The sequence below is a fragment of the Physeter macrocephalus genome, chromosome 19 (assembly GCF_002837175.3).
Source record: "Physeter macrocephalus isolate SW-GA chromosome 19, ASM283717v5, whole genome shotgun sequence".
Taxonomy (NCBI): Eukaryota; Metazoa; Chordata; class Mammalia; order Artiodactyla; family Physeteridae; genus Physeter; species Physeter macrocephalus.
The window spans coordinates 13,990,508-14,004,658 of record NC_041232.1 but is presented as its reverse complement, the minus strand read 5'-3'; the positions used below and the strand labels follow the sequence as shown (position 1 = coordinate 14,004,658).

The following is a 14,151-nucleotide window of genomic DNA, read 5'->3' as shown; positions in this document are numbered from 1 at the left end:
AAAAAAAAAAAAAAAAAAAAAAAAAAAAGAACATATAACAATTCACAGAATTAGGGATACAAGCCAAGCCAGAAACTATCATAGAACCATTGGACAGACTATATAATTGATAAGTTCTGTGGCTGAAAAACAGCTCTTCAGATGTAGCACCAACCAGATCAACACATTTTTTTTTAAAACAGGGCTAAAGACTTTAATATAAAGTTGAAGTACATTCATAATATAAAGTTGAAATACATTCATCATCTTTAACTTTTAGTCCCTATACCTTTTCCCAAGCCAAAGAGCAGCTACTGGTCAATTTTAATATAAAATTAATTTGTAAGTGGAGTATTTTAAACCACAAGTCTGCTTCATAAAATCTTCAAACTCGTATTACATGCAAATCTTAATTAACAAAGTATTTGGAAAATATGAAACTATATAAATTCACTTTGAGTTAAAATGACAGTGAACTTAAACATAGCCTTTCCTTAATTTATTAAGTATTTGGGCTGCGGTACAAAATTTTATCCTCAAATTATTTTATTAAATTTGTTTTAAATCTTCCCTGAGAAATGTAATAAAGGCATTTTCCATTCAGGGCTACTCAACTTCTTTGATGTTACCTAACACAGTTATGTATCTCAGTTTTCAAAGCATCAGCCACCTTGATAATTTTTGTCAAAGGTAAAAGAGAACATACACAAAAAGCATGGATGAAATGAGATTCCACCTGCCAGAGATTCACGTTAAAAAGTGGTCTTCACTATTCTTATTATCAGATATTCTTCAGGAAGACTCTTAACCTCTCTAGCTTCAATTTCCTCATCTACAAAATGAGAATAATATTTCCCTCATTTTTTTTGCACATTAAATGAGATAAAGTATGCACTGAAGTGAACACTTTGCCAGGTACATCTAAACACTCAAAGTGATGAGAGTCAGCAATAATTAGTCCTTCCTTCCAATTTTGGTTTGATTAGAAAAAGATGGAAATGCTGTTCAGTCACAGGGAATGAATTTCTGAAAAGAAATCACCCTAAAGAAGTTCTGAGATGAAAAACAGGGAACTGGACTCAAAGTGGGTAAGGCAGAAAGAAAACAGAAACCCAAAGAAACATTCTGGTCCTCCAAAGTAGGAATACATGGCTTGCCTGTTCAATTTTCTTCCCATAAAATGACTAAAGTGAGTGTGGGGAACAGCTACCAGAATGGACTGGAGTTGACATGTCTTTCCCACAATGCTCCACTTACTTATACCCACCTATCCTCAAGATCCACTGCACTTCAGCAGGAGCTCACCATTTAAGGACACCAACCATCTCCTATTCTGAACATCAAGTATTTATGCACAAGACTGAAGCCCTCCAACAAAAGCATCATCACTAATTTCTCAGTATTCTTCCCAGCCCAGAGCACCTAGCAGAGTCCCTCACAAATAGTAAGTGTTCTTGTAGAATAAAATGTCCAACTCTTTCATTTTGCCTCCTCAAAGACCCATCCTTCAAAATTGACATGCTTTCGAAGACAAAAATTCATAAGCGACTGGTTAACAATAAAACCTAAGAAAAACACTTCTGTTTTAATTAATATAACACAATACTATCTTAACACAGACTTGATACTAAACTAAACCTCACTGATACTGTGTGTCGCTTTCTTTCATTGTTATATACACAAATGAATAATTATGGACCTATGCTGTTCAACACAGTATCCACTAGCCACATGGCTACGGAGCATTCAAAATGGGCCCCATCCAACCTGAGATGAGCTGCATGTATAAAATATACTCCAGATTCCAAACAGTTAGTACAAAAATGGAATGTAAAACATGTCAATATTTTTATGCTGAGTACATATAAAAATGACAATGCTTTGGATACACTGAGTTAAAATATATTATTAAAATTAATTTCACATGATTCTTTTTACTTTTTTAATGTAACTATTAGAAAATTTAAAATTACTTATGTGGCCCTCCTTTGTGGCTTACCTTGCACTTCTGTTGGATGGTGTTATTCTAGACATTACATATTATATGTCTCTCCACTTCCATGTACAGTAAGCTACTGCAGAGATGATAGTTTCTTGCCATGCTCTTTTCATTGCCATGTCTTGGGAGGAAATACTATGTATATGTCCCCCACCCACACTTATACACACATACTTTGACACATTAATAAGATCCTCTTGACCTTGGTTTATCTGTATTTTCCTCATGCCAATATTTTTGCTATATTTCAAATTCATTAATTTTTATAACCTGTACTTTATCATAAAATTCTGAGTAGCTTCTTTTTGAAACAATTCCTTTTGGAGTAAAAATGAGAGAAAGAAGAGAGAGTACACCATATACTTTACTGGGTAATGACACTTACTAGCAGGATGGTTTGTGAGTCAATAATCTTGGACAAATTATCAGACATTTTAACATTTAACATCGCTACATATCACTTAATGTCAAAAAAAGCAGGAGTAACTGGTTAAATACAAGGGAAAAATTCATTCATCTGCCCTACTCCAGATGAGTCTACTTTAATCATGTTTCTTTTAATCTGTGAGTTTCATGTTTGTAAAATTCTGCAGTGCAGAGTAATAAAAAAAGAAAAATGTTTAATTAAAAAAAACTACAGCAACTGGCTGGCTACCATTATTCATTTTCATACATGTCATGCTTGAGAAAGCTTTGCATATTTTAAAAAGCTATGGATCCACTAAAGCTGTCAAAATCCAATCTCTGTATACTTCACACTTCCACATTTGAGTAAATCAGCGCTACATTTATAGGTTCATAAAACTTTTTGACTCATCCCTATGACATGGTGGTTTTTCCCCTCAATTTGTTCTCATTACCAGCTGAATTAATGAGAAGATATTAAAGAATGATTTGCAATGGAATTGTGTTTCAGCTTCAGAGTATCCATATAAGCTATCCTGACTTTCTTTTCTCTTGTAGAATGTTTCTTAGGGTAAAGAGTAAGTAGAGAAAAGGAAGTTTCTCTTTTTGTCCACATACATAATAAAACTAGTTGATCTCTTAAGGAAACACAAAAACTTCAGTATGTTGGAAAAAGGACCACAGAAAACAAACATTCATTATCCTTGTGTGAATTAAATTTATGAAAACTGAAACATTTTACACAAGCTCTTGCAGTGGAATATCGCTCTGAAAACCACTATGCAGCGTTTATCCTACTAGGAAAGGGCTATTACAAAAACAAACCTAAAACATGTTTTTCCACATTTTAAACCACAGAAGTTAATTTGAAAACAAAAGGAAAAGGAATTCAAATTTAAATGAGTCTCTTAGCTGCCTGCCACCTTAGGAACACCAATTTATACAAGTTTTAATTCACTGCCAGTATTCTGTTAAAATGGGGGCGGGGAAGGAGGGGAATCTCAGACAAGGCACCACTGAGTATGAAAACATAATATGTAAATTATAAGCAGTGAGCTGAAGCTCAGTTTCCTTTTCTTACTTGGTGGGTAAGGAACAGCAGCTCTTCCATCCTTCCCAAGAGGTCGGTCTTCTGTCCCAACTGTAGGCATTTTTGATGAGCGTAGTGCAGGTGACACAGCCTAAGAACAGATTATTTTTATTAAAGCGGAGCCACACATTTGTATGTAAGTAGGGTGACAGTCCACTATTCCTTAGAGTGTATGCCTATTGATATTTTAAAATAAAGGAAAGATGCTTCCTTACATAGCATTCATCAGGTGAACTTCTAGAAATACCGGCAGACAGTGACACAGAAGAGATGGTTACAAGCTAATCAAGTAAGAGAAACAGACTGACTGAGTCTTCTTGTCATGGATCTGGTGAGGGAAGACTGTGCCATCAAAGCAGAGCTTGCAGACCTTCAGCAAATCTTCCCTCCCGGGTCATTAGAGACGCGGTTTCAGGGACACAATAATCACGATAGGGTGGCGCCTCCGAGTAGTGATTGGTTATCAGTCTGGTTTTCCTTCAGTTTGGAAGCAGGCTGCTAAAAGGGAGGACCTCAAGCCCTCCCAAACTATTATTCTTTTATTTTTCACCACAAAAAAATACATATCTCCTATTCCTATTTCTACAGTTACTGTTCATCTTCATGAAAAATAACCTTATCTCACAAAATTATTGAAATGCACAGAGAAGGTTTTTCTCTGATTTGTTATTCAAAACAAATTAAGCCCTTTAGTAGGCAAGATTATCTTTAAGAACTCAAATGAAGTGATGGCAAGATAAAATAAAGCAAAAAGATTCTCACAAATAGAAGGCCTTTTATTTATGTACACTTATTCAATATCACAGAGTTGAAACATAAAACTAACTTTAAACCCTATGAGATGAAAACTTGGACAACAGTCTCCCAATTCCAGTTACTAATAAGATGAATTAGTAAAATGATTCTAAGGTAAACTGTTCCCTTGATTAAATATCAGGCTAGAACTCAAAGTAGAAACAATCATTTCAGAGAAATGAAAATTAGATAAACAATGTCCAATCTCCTTTGCATATTAACATTACTAACAATATACTCAAACAACAGAGTAAACATTTATTCATTTACTCCCATAGTAATTCATAATTTATACAGAGAGTAAGGACAATGGCTCAGAGCACAGCAATCACTAGGGATGGTGGCTGTGAACAGAAACCAGGCTACTCTACGGTTTGTTTATATCAGGCTAGAACTCAAAGTAGAAACAATCATTTCAGAGAAATGAAAATTAGATAAACAATGTCCAATCTCCTTTGCATATTAACATTACTAACAATATACTCAAACAACAGAGTAAACATTTATTCATTTACTCCCATAGTAATTCATAATTTATACAGAGAGTAAGGACAATGGCTCAGAGCACAGCAATCACTAGGGATGGTGGCTGTGAACAGAAACCAGGCTACTCTACGGTTTATTTTCCTTTCTTACATCTCCCTTTCTACTTCTTTTTGACTCCTTTACTTTTCATACTTTCTTCCCACCGTCACCACACTAAAGCATCTGAACTAGCCCTTGTTAAAACCAATCCTAGATAATGCATGGCTTAATGGAGACAGTCAAGTTCAAAAAGGATCTCCAATGCCTGGGTCACAGAATAAGGAAACGTGTCATTTCTTCTACTAAAGTTTTTCACATTGCCATGTCCTTTCCCTTCATGCAGCCACTGCCCAATTTTCGGTCCCCATGTTTCAATCCAACAAGTTACCAAATAGTACTCCTGCTTTCTGTGTATCGGACTGATGGAAAACGACACTCACTTCTACCAGGTCAGTTCCACACTCAGCAGCCTCCAGAAGAGCACATTACCAGTACAGTTTGAAGTCTAAAGCCTTAAGAGTGGCCACAAACCTTCCCAGCCCCACCAATCTTTACCCTCCATTCAGAAAACAGATCCATGTGCACACTGTCCCCCAAAGCCCAGCCAGTTCATTCTTGTAGCTTAACCAAGGCTCCTTCCAGGCTCAAAGTAACATTCCTCCCCTGCCTCCCCCTAACCTAGTCTTTCCACATTTCAAGCCAATTTCTTTCTTTGAGGTCATTATTATCTCCTCATCTTCTAAGTACTTAGAATAGTAATGGTGTACAATATCTGTTAATCGGATACATTTTATTTTAAAGTGAGAAGGGGCTGTAGAAATCTGATTCCTTCTTAATTTAACCTTCAAGCCTTTACTTAGACACTGCTTGCCTGTCATGTTGCACTTGAACATGCAGCATCTTTAGATTCAGGTCAATTACTGCCCTCACAGGACTCAGTATATTTTTAACTTTATTTATATGCTATTTCTCCTGAAGTCTGTGAGTACCTCAAGTATAAGAGTGGTAATTTAATTGTATCTGTAAACCTAGAGTACCTGCCACAAAGGAACTGATCATTAAATGATTAACGAATACATGTAAACTGGATAGATGGGAAAGTAAATACATAAATGAAAGAAAAATAAACGAATAAACTGACCTCCTTGAAGAGGGGCCTATCTTACTCATCTCTAGGTCCCCCAGAGATAACAGGCACTTTTATTTGCACAAAGGTACAGCGTTGATTAGGAGGACGAGGACACAAATTTCCTGACTTAGCTCAGTTACTCACCAGAGAATTATAAATTCTTATCTGTCACTTTAATCATATGACACCTTGTATTATTTAACATCTATGTGTATAAATTCTATTTCCCAACTTACGATGCTATAATCCTAAAAAGTATAGATCATACTTGTAATCTCTCTCAAAATGTTGACTAACCTATGACTTATTAGATGAATAAAAAGTTATATGGGCATTATTTTTAAAATCTGAGCTAAAGGGACTACATGATACATTCCTGTTAGTCTCATGATACTGAGAAGGATTTTTTTTTAATGTGTAAGATTTTAATATTTATAACAGGACTAACACTAATGGAAAAAAAGACCATCAACAAACAAAACCCAAGGGGTATTACAGACTACACTAATAACTTTTAGAATCCTTTCAAGGTATACAAACATTTTTGAAGAACATTCAGAACCTGAAATAAGAGCCCCCAATCCAGTAGACCAAACTATAAAGAAATATTGAAACACTGATATAAGTCCATGCACTTAAGTGAATTTTGGTTTGTGTAGCCACAGCAGACTCACCCCAAGTTCGTCGTCATCAGAATTATCAAAGATGTTGTCTAAGTCATGAAGGGAAGGTGCCAAATCTGTCACTTGTGTAAGGCTACTGGAGCCAGCCCTGCCAGCAGCACTATCCTGCCGAACATCTGTGGGAAAGGAGGCAAAAGGCACAGAATGAGCAACTTCATCAAGGAAGAAGGAGTGAGGAGAGGACAATGAGCAAGCCCTGCCTGTGAGCTGTTTCCCTATGTTTTCGGTTAAATTTAGAGACAATTACTGCCAAATACGTTTATCAGTTTTGAAAGGAACTGAAAAACAAACTGAAAAATATATTAAAGATGAGATCAAATTATTGCTATTACAAATAAGGATATAATTTTAAATAGAGAAGCATCTCCCTCGCATTTTATTTTAGCAACAATCCAAGTGAGGCAAATAATCATTGTACACACCTGTTTTAGTAGAACTGAAAAGGGACATGGCATTTTTCCCTTCAGGCACCGGCGTGGAATGACCTGGTGTAGTGACATCCTTGGTACCAAATCCATCCTCTGACTGTATAATAAATTCAGCCAAACAAAACACATGAACACCAACCCAAAGTGTGGAATATGAGGGAGAACACAAAGAATTAGAGGGTAGAATGGAACTTGTTATGAGCACAAGTATGATAAACCATGGTCTATGCAACCAAAGGAAATAAAAGATGTGTTCTTTTCCCTGAATTTAAACCGAACCAAAATCTCCCATGCTTTCCCCTCAGTCTGAGTCAGTCAGGGTTTTATGCCTCAATGGTACTGGTGGCATTTGATTACAGACCTGCCATGGTGTTAAAAGCTGCCTTTAATATAATATTTTGGATGCTAAATTATGGTTCAAGCTTTTTGGATCTAGATAGATCTCTGTAAAGGACTCTAAGAAGTATTCTCCTGAACTATACTGGTCTCTTTTGTCTTACTTCCTCTATTCTTAAGAATACCTCTTTAAATGGCCCAGTATTTTAGAATGTTTTAAAACTTAAGGCTAAAGACAGCAGACACCCACAGTACTCATTTTTATGACAATGGAACCAGTAAAATTATACTGACACAGTCTTGGAGTGGTGTTGGTATTAATTCAGAGAGACATAGAGGTAAAGCGCTTAGCACAGTAAACACAGTTGAGCGCTCAATAAACAATAGATATTGTTACCAAGATTTTTTCTTACATTTTGGGTATTTTGGAATAATAATTAAAAAGAAATAAGCAGGGAGCATAGGCCAACAAGAATTAGCATATGAGAGGAAACATGCACTGTACAAGCTATAGCCTGGAAAATATGAGGCTTCATTTATGTTCGGCTGACTTTTGAACAAAGGTGAGCCATGACATAAAAAGGAACAATACGCTGTTCGATACAATAGTACCAAGAGCATGAATATGGGGACAGAGCAATCAGGCAAGACTATCTCAAACATTCTGCCTCCAAAGTCTTCCCACATGTGTTGTACTGACATAGACTGAAACCCACACCAGGCTGGACTCTCTCTATGTTAAATGGTACCTTATTCTTTTTCAGGGAATCTTTCTCTGTCCCTTGTTTGCATTTTTTGTTCGCTGTGAAGATGTATTTTATGTCACCGTCCTCAAAGGTGTACGGGTCATTGACTTCTCCCAAACTGTCTCCAGGTTGTTGTGATAGAGGCAATGGGTCAAGGAAGTGGAGTGGCTGCATCTGGGGCTGCTTGTCTTGCCAGATTTTCAACCGTTTGTTAGGTTGTGCTAAGAGTCTGAAAGAGAAAACAAATGACAATTTAAGCAAGAAACATAAAAAGATTAGATTTTTTTAAAAGCAACATTTAATGATTTAAAGCATTTGCAAAGCTTAAACTAAACTTTAAAAAGAAACACCTAAAAATTCACCTACAAGTGTATTTTAGAGATTGTATTCACAATTAAATAAACCTCAGTAGCTTTTACCAAGAACATGTTATTTTTGTCTCTGACTCCATGGATTCCACTTAAGAGCATAGGTGGGCTCTGACAACAGACTGTCCAGGTTCAAATTCCACCTGTGTCATTTACTAACTGCATGACCCTAGTTTCTTTCTCAGCTATGAAATTAAGGTAGCAATACAGTTGTGGTAAAAATTAAATGAGATAATCTGTGTAAACTGTTTAGAATAATGGGTAGCTCAAAAGCACTCTGAAGTATTATTACTAGATGCGTGATACATACCTGAATACATGCAAAGCCTTCCTTAAAAGTGTCAACATACAAAGAGGGCAATGACCACAATATGGAAGGTCCCATAAAGCTATATTCTTTGATTAACAAACAGCAGGCCAAAAATAAAGCAATACTAGTATAGCTAATCCTATGATGAAACCTTTTTATGCCAGCATTTAAATAATGACATGTATGTTAAACCTCACGATGGATAAAGCATTTGACTTTTAAACATTTTCCAAATGCAGAGTCTAGAATGGTGAAGAAAGGCCTCTTCAATTTTGGATCCGAAGGCCCTGATTCTTGGGAACCTACGGCCTTGGCCTTCTGATGGGTGATCAGGTGGATGGGGTGGAGAGTCACCTTACCTTTGCAATGCAGTGCTCTCTGAGTTTACCTCCATTTTGGCATCACATCTCTCACCCTGGAGCTCTGGAGGCTGGAACTCAGCATCATCAATGGATGGGAGATGATAACTATGCCACCACTTATCTGATGACTCTGGGTTCGAGGGCCTAATCCCACAATATAAGGCGGTCTCACTGACCTCTGCCATCAGAGGCAGTCTTTGGCCTACGAGGACAGTTCTGTCATCCAGAGTAGACAACTGCTGGAGTTCTAGCCCATTTCCATAGAGGGCTGGATTCACAGGGACAGATGGTGGGTCCAAATTCTCTGTTTCCTGACCTCGTGGCTGAGGGCTGAGTGTTGGCGGCAGAGGGGAAATAGGGGAATGAGGTGAATCCATAGGATTCAGATTCATTTGCTTGCTTGTATTTCTGGAAGGCACAGCCATTTGCTTATCATACTTCCTACTGCTAGCCACCTCTAAGGAGGAGTCTATCCCTGCCAAGCCTAGCTTCTGTCCTGGTGGATCTTGTTCCATGCATAACTCTTCGGCCACAGAGGGCCTATGGTGAAATGGTATCAAGGGTCTCTTTTGCAACTTGTCTCCCTTTTCCTGTCTTTCTGTTGTTTTGTGCTTAGAAGAAGCAGGAGGTGGTAAAGATGAAGATGATGATGGTCCTGCACTGAACCCTGGTTGTGATATTGTGGGAGGTCGACTGGGTCCTACTGCACAACGTTTTAAAAGTTTATGCCTGAAATGAGAATTAAAATGAAGTCAGTAAATACACAAATGAAAATAACTGCATCAGTCTAATTACAAAAGAGATGCCTCTAACAAGGTTATGTCTTTTTAAGCACACGTTATATGCAATAATACATCTAAAGGACTCTGGGTGTTAAATATACTGATAATGACTAAAAACTGCAACACACCCTGACAGAAAATGATGAACCAATTACATACAAGTTAAGCAGATAAGAGATGAACTTAAGAAACATTAATTAATATGCTGCTAACCTCTACAAAAATACTAATTTGAAAATCCCCAAATCTTTCAAATTTGGTGAGGGCCTCAGACAATCTATTCATATTGCATTTTAAAACCAACAGTAATGAGATCATCTGTCAAAAAAAGAACCAAAAAAAAGCTTCCAATTTCTATTTTACAACACTCTACTAACTCCAATATAGAATGGCTTATCAAAAAAAGAAAAAAGAATGGTTTATAAAAGCTTATAGTGTTGTAAATCAGGAGTAAGATAACTATGCAACTCTCCCCCTAAGTGTGAAACTAAGGGTCAGTTTTAAGAATATTTAATAGGGGGACTTCCCTCGTGGCGCAGTGGTTGAGAATCCGCCTGCCAGTGCAGGAGACACGGGTTCGATCTCTGGTCCGGGAAGATCCCACATGCCAAGGAGCAACTAAGTCCGTGAGCCACAACTACTGAAGCCCGCGTGCCCTAGAGCCTGTGCTCGGCAACAAGAGAAGCCACTGCAATGGGAAGCCCGCGCACCACAACAAAGAGTAGCTCCCACTCGCCGCAACTAGAGAAAGCTCGCGTGCAGCAACGAAGACCCAAAGCAGGCAAAAAATAAATAAATTAAATAAATAAATAAATAAATAAATAAATAAGAATATTTAATAGGATAAATATACTAGGAACCTTATATGCTACTATTATCCAAGAAAGAAGGGATAAAAGACAACTTTGGATCTTACAGAAACATGTTAAAATGAGACAGAAGAAGGTTGTGAGTGAATATTAAAACAACACACACATACAAATGCATCTGTACTATCTAAGCAGGAATAGCTAGTCTGCTCACATCCTAACACACTTCTTGGCAAGCATGGGTGTGAGAAATTGCTCAGTAAGGGCCCACTAGATGATCCTAAGGTTTAATCTGTGCAAAAAAGTTATATAGCAGGTCAGCCAGTTCCTCCCAATATATAAATCACTCCCAGAAAAAATGTAAGCTCTCCTGCCAGTGTATCAGTAACTCTCTGAGGCCACTAGGGTGGCATTAAATTACTGTTGCATTGCACTAAACAATGCCCTACTGGGAAGCAAAACGGATTTGTGTGGCATAATGGGATGGTTTAGTGGGACAGCAGGATGGCCACCCTGCCCCATAAGGCCGTTAAATAGTGTGAGGAGTGGACCATTCCATAATGGGTTCGGTAATCCTGCAGTAGATAATCTGAAAACACTCTTGCCAAAGTCTTTGCTACACTTAAAAAAAAAAAAAAAAAATCCTGACTTTGAAGAAGGTTGTCTATGCATAAGGCTACTTGTCAATAAGGCAAACATTGGACTTTAAATCTCCAGGGCAAAGTACCACAGCAAGAGACGAATATCTCATCTGAAAATATCTCAATTATCTCAATATCTTCTAAGGGAGCTTACTTTAAGACCTAAGCTCTAAAAAGTCTTTCACATAAAACTTTTTGATTTGGATTTTCTCAGAGAGCATTTAACAACACCAGTCCTTTGATAGATATTTTATAGTAGCCTCTTCAAAGTAAGGACTTTTTGCAAAGTGGATAATCTTATAAAGTCATTTTTTTCAATTGCATTTAACAACTCAACTACATTGTGGAATGGTTAGAATAAGGGATACACCAGTAAGTAACAGACCATCATTGCAAATCTGTGAAGAGGTAAGGGACCTCACTGAAGCAGGCAGCAGGAAGATCGGACTCAGAAGGCTAACTATATGAGTGGTTTGGCCTTAATGGGAAGGAAATCAGAGGCAGGGACAAACAGTGTAGAAACACATGGTGACTAAAAGAATAAGGAAAGTAGAATGACTATAACAGACATTTCAAAGGAAATCATTGTGAAATGCAATGATAAAATTGATCTAGAAAATTAAGAAAAATAAATAAATGATAAAGTTTCTAGGCTGAGAAGGGGAAAATTGTGACAAAAATGACTGCAATCGGGTACCTGGTTTGTGAGGAAACAGGTATATCGATATTAAGGGTTTATCTTAAAAGCACTCCCCAAAATACAAGACTAGAGTACATGTAAGAAGTCAGGTCTAGAGATAAACATTTAGAAGTCAATGGAATAGAATGCATGTCTACAAATAAGACCTGAAGAGTATAAGAATTTGGTGAGGAAATAGAGCAATAACTCCGGAGGACAAAAGAAAAAGTGTTATTTGTTTATTTACACTTCAGGTAAAAATAATGCAAGGTAGTAAATAAAAATGTGATAGAAATCAGTAAAAAAGTTATTTTTAAAAAGTGGAAAAAATCTAGATTAAGGAAAAGAGCAGGAAAAATAAGATGAAGGCACAAGTGAAGTTAAATACACTAAAATTTTTATCCTATGTACTTTCTAAAGGTGGACCATAACTTGGCTGTAAGCTGTTTAGAAGTCACTGTTACTAGGAAAATACTTTTTGTCACACAATTTACAATGGCCTAGAGATGAAAGTAAACCAGGTATTCAGCTGGTATACCACACCTATCCTGAGACTAGAGAGATTCTTACATGCTCAGAAACAGGACGCTTAATGAGCAAATAATATCACTGAAAACATCCTCCTTGAAAAATCAATCAAAGAGTTTCATTAGGTACTTACAGCATCTCAACAAAAAGCTGACTACCAAGGCAGAGCTTGACAAAAGAGAATCAATTTATAGGGAAGGGGGAACAGGAAGAAGCTGTCAAAACTGCTGCCTAAGTGTACAAACACACATGTGCACACGTGTGTGTGTGTTTGCAGAGATTCTCGGGCATGATGACCACCTCCCTAGCCCAAAGACTATTCATATATGCCACATTAAGAACCCCGTGATCTAAACTACAGAAATGAATGGCCATCTTCCAAGTACACTTATCTCAACTGACCTAAATATTGAGCAGTATCAAATGGAAGCAAAGATACTCTAAGTTGCTCACTAAGTGAATAATCATCACCACATGCTCCTACAGTCAGCTGAGCTGGCGGGGGAGGCGGGTAAAGCTGATATACACTTAAGAAATTTAAGAACCTCCATGAAAATCTGTGACAATAAGATTCTCTATTACCACAAGGAGTGATAAGCCAAGGGAACATAAATGAGGAGTGCAAAAATTTTCTACAGAAAATAATTTGGGGGCTTCCCTGGTGGCGCAGTGGTTGAGAATCTGCCTGCTAATGCAGGGGACACGGGTTCGAGCCCTGGTCTGGGATGATCCCACATGCCGCGGAGCAACTAGCCCGTGAGCCACAACTACTGAGCCTGTGCGTCTGGAGCCTGTGCTCCGCAACAAGGGAGGCCACGATAGTGAGAGGCCCGCGCACCGCGATGAGGAGTGGTCCCCGCTTGCCACAACTAGAGAAAGCCCTCGCACAGAAACGAAGACCCAACACAGCAAAAATAAATAGATAAAATTAATAAACTCCTACCCCCAACATCTTCTTTAAAAAAACAAAATAATAATTTGGGTTTCTATTCAAATATCTAAATGAATGAGCAACGATTTTAGCTTTCAGCAGGTGTTATTACCACATACCTACTTCAGTCACCAAAAAACACAAGCACCAACAACAAAAACTTTCTATCAAAGGTCTATTTAATCCAAATTCTATTAATTCAAGCCAACCTGCTTCATATTTATCTCAACTTTATAATTAAGAGTAATTAAATAAACTCAGTTAAATGGCAAGAGATTGTCTTGTCAAACTGATGCTTTCAGTTCTGAAGAAGTTATCCTGAAGAAATCTGTGGGAGCAATTTGGTAACAGGGCCAGTTGTCTAAAAAGGCTCATTCTGAGTCCCGACAATAAAACTGTAGCATCAGCATAGAAGAAAAACACCAAGCTTTTTCCCACCACTGGAAGCAGAAGATTTAAAACAAAACAAAGCAGGGACCTCCCTCGTGGTCCAGTGGTTAGGATTCCGCGCTCCCAATGCAGGGGGCCCGGGTTCGATCCCTGGCCAGGGAACTAATCCCACATGCCGCAACTAAGAGTTCACATGCCTCAACTAAAGACCCCGCGAGGCGCAACGAAGATCCCGC

General features: G+C 37.7%; 1 protein-coding gene across 1 annotated transcript in view; it reads right to left on the bottom strand.

The window, feature by feature from the left end:
• Positions 1–14,151, bottom strand: part of MED13L (mediator complex subunit 13L) — a 265,530-nt gene that overhangs the window by 37,270 nt on the left and 214,109 nt on the right. The window contains 5 exon segments of the mRNA XM_028480228.2: positions 3,465–3,564; positions 6,597–6,721; positions 7,028–7,130; positions 8,119–8,344; positions 9,153–9,884. Of these exon segments, the coding sequence (XP_028336029.1) occupies positions 3,465–3,564; positions 6,597–6,721; positions 7,028–7,130; positions 8,119–8,344; positions 9,153–9,884 (1,286 nt within the window).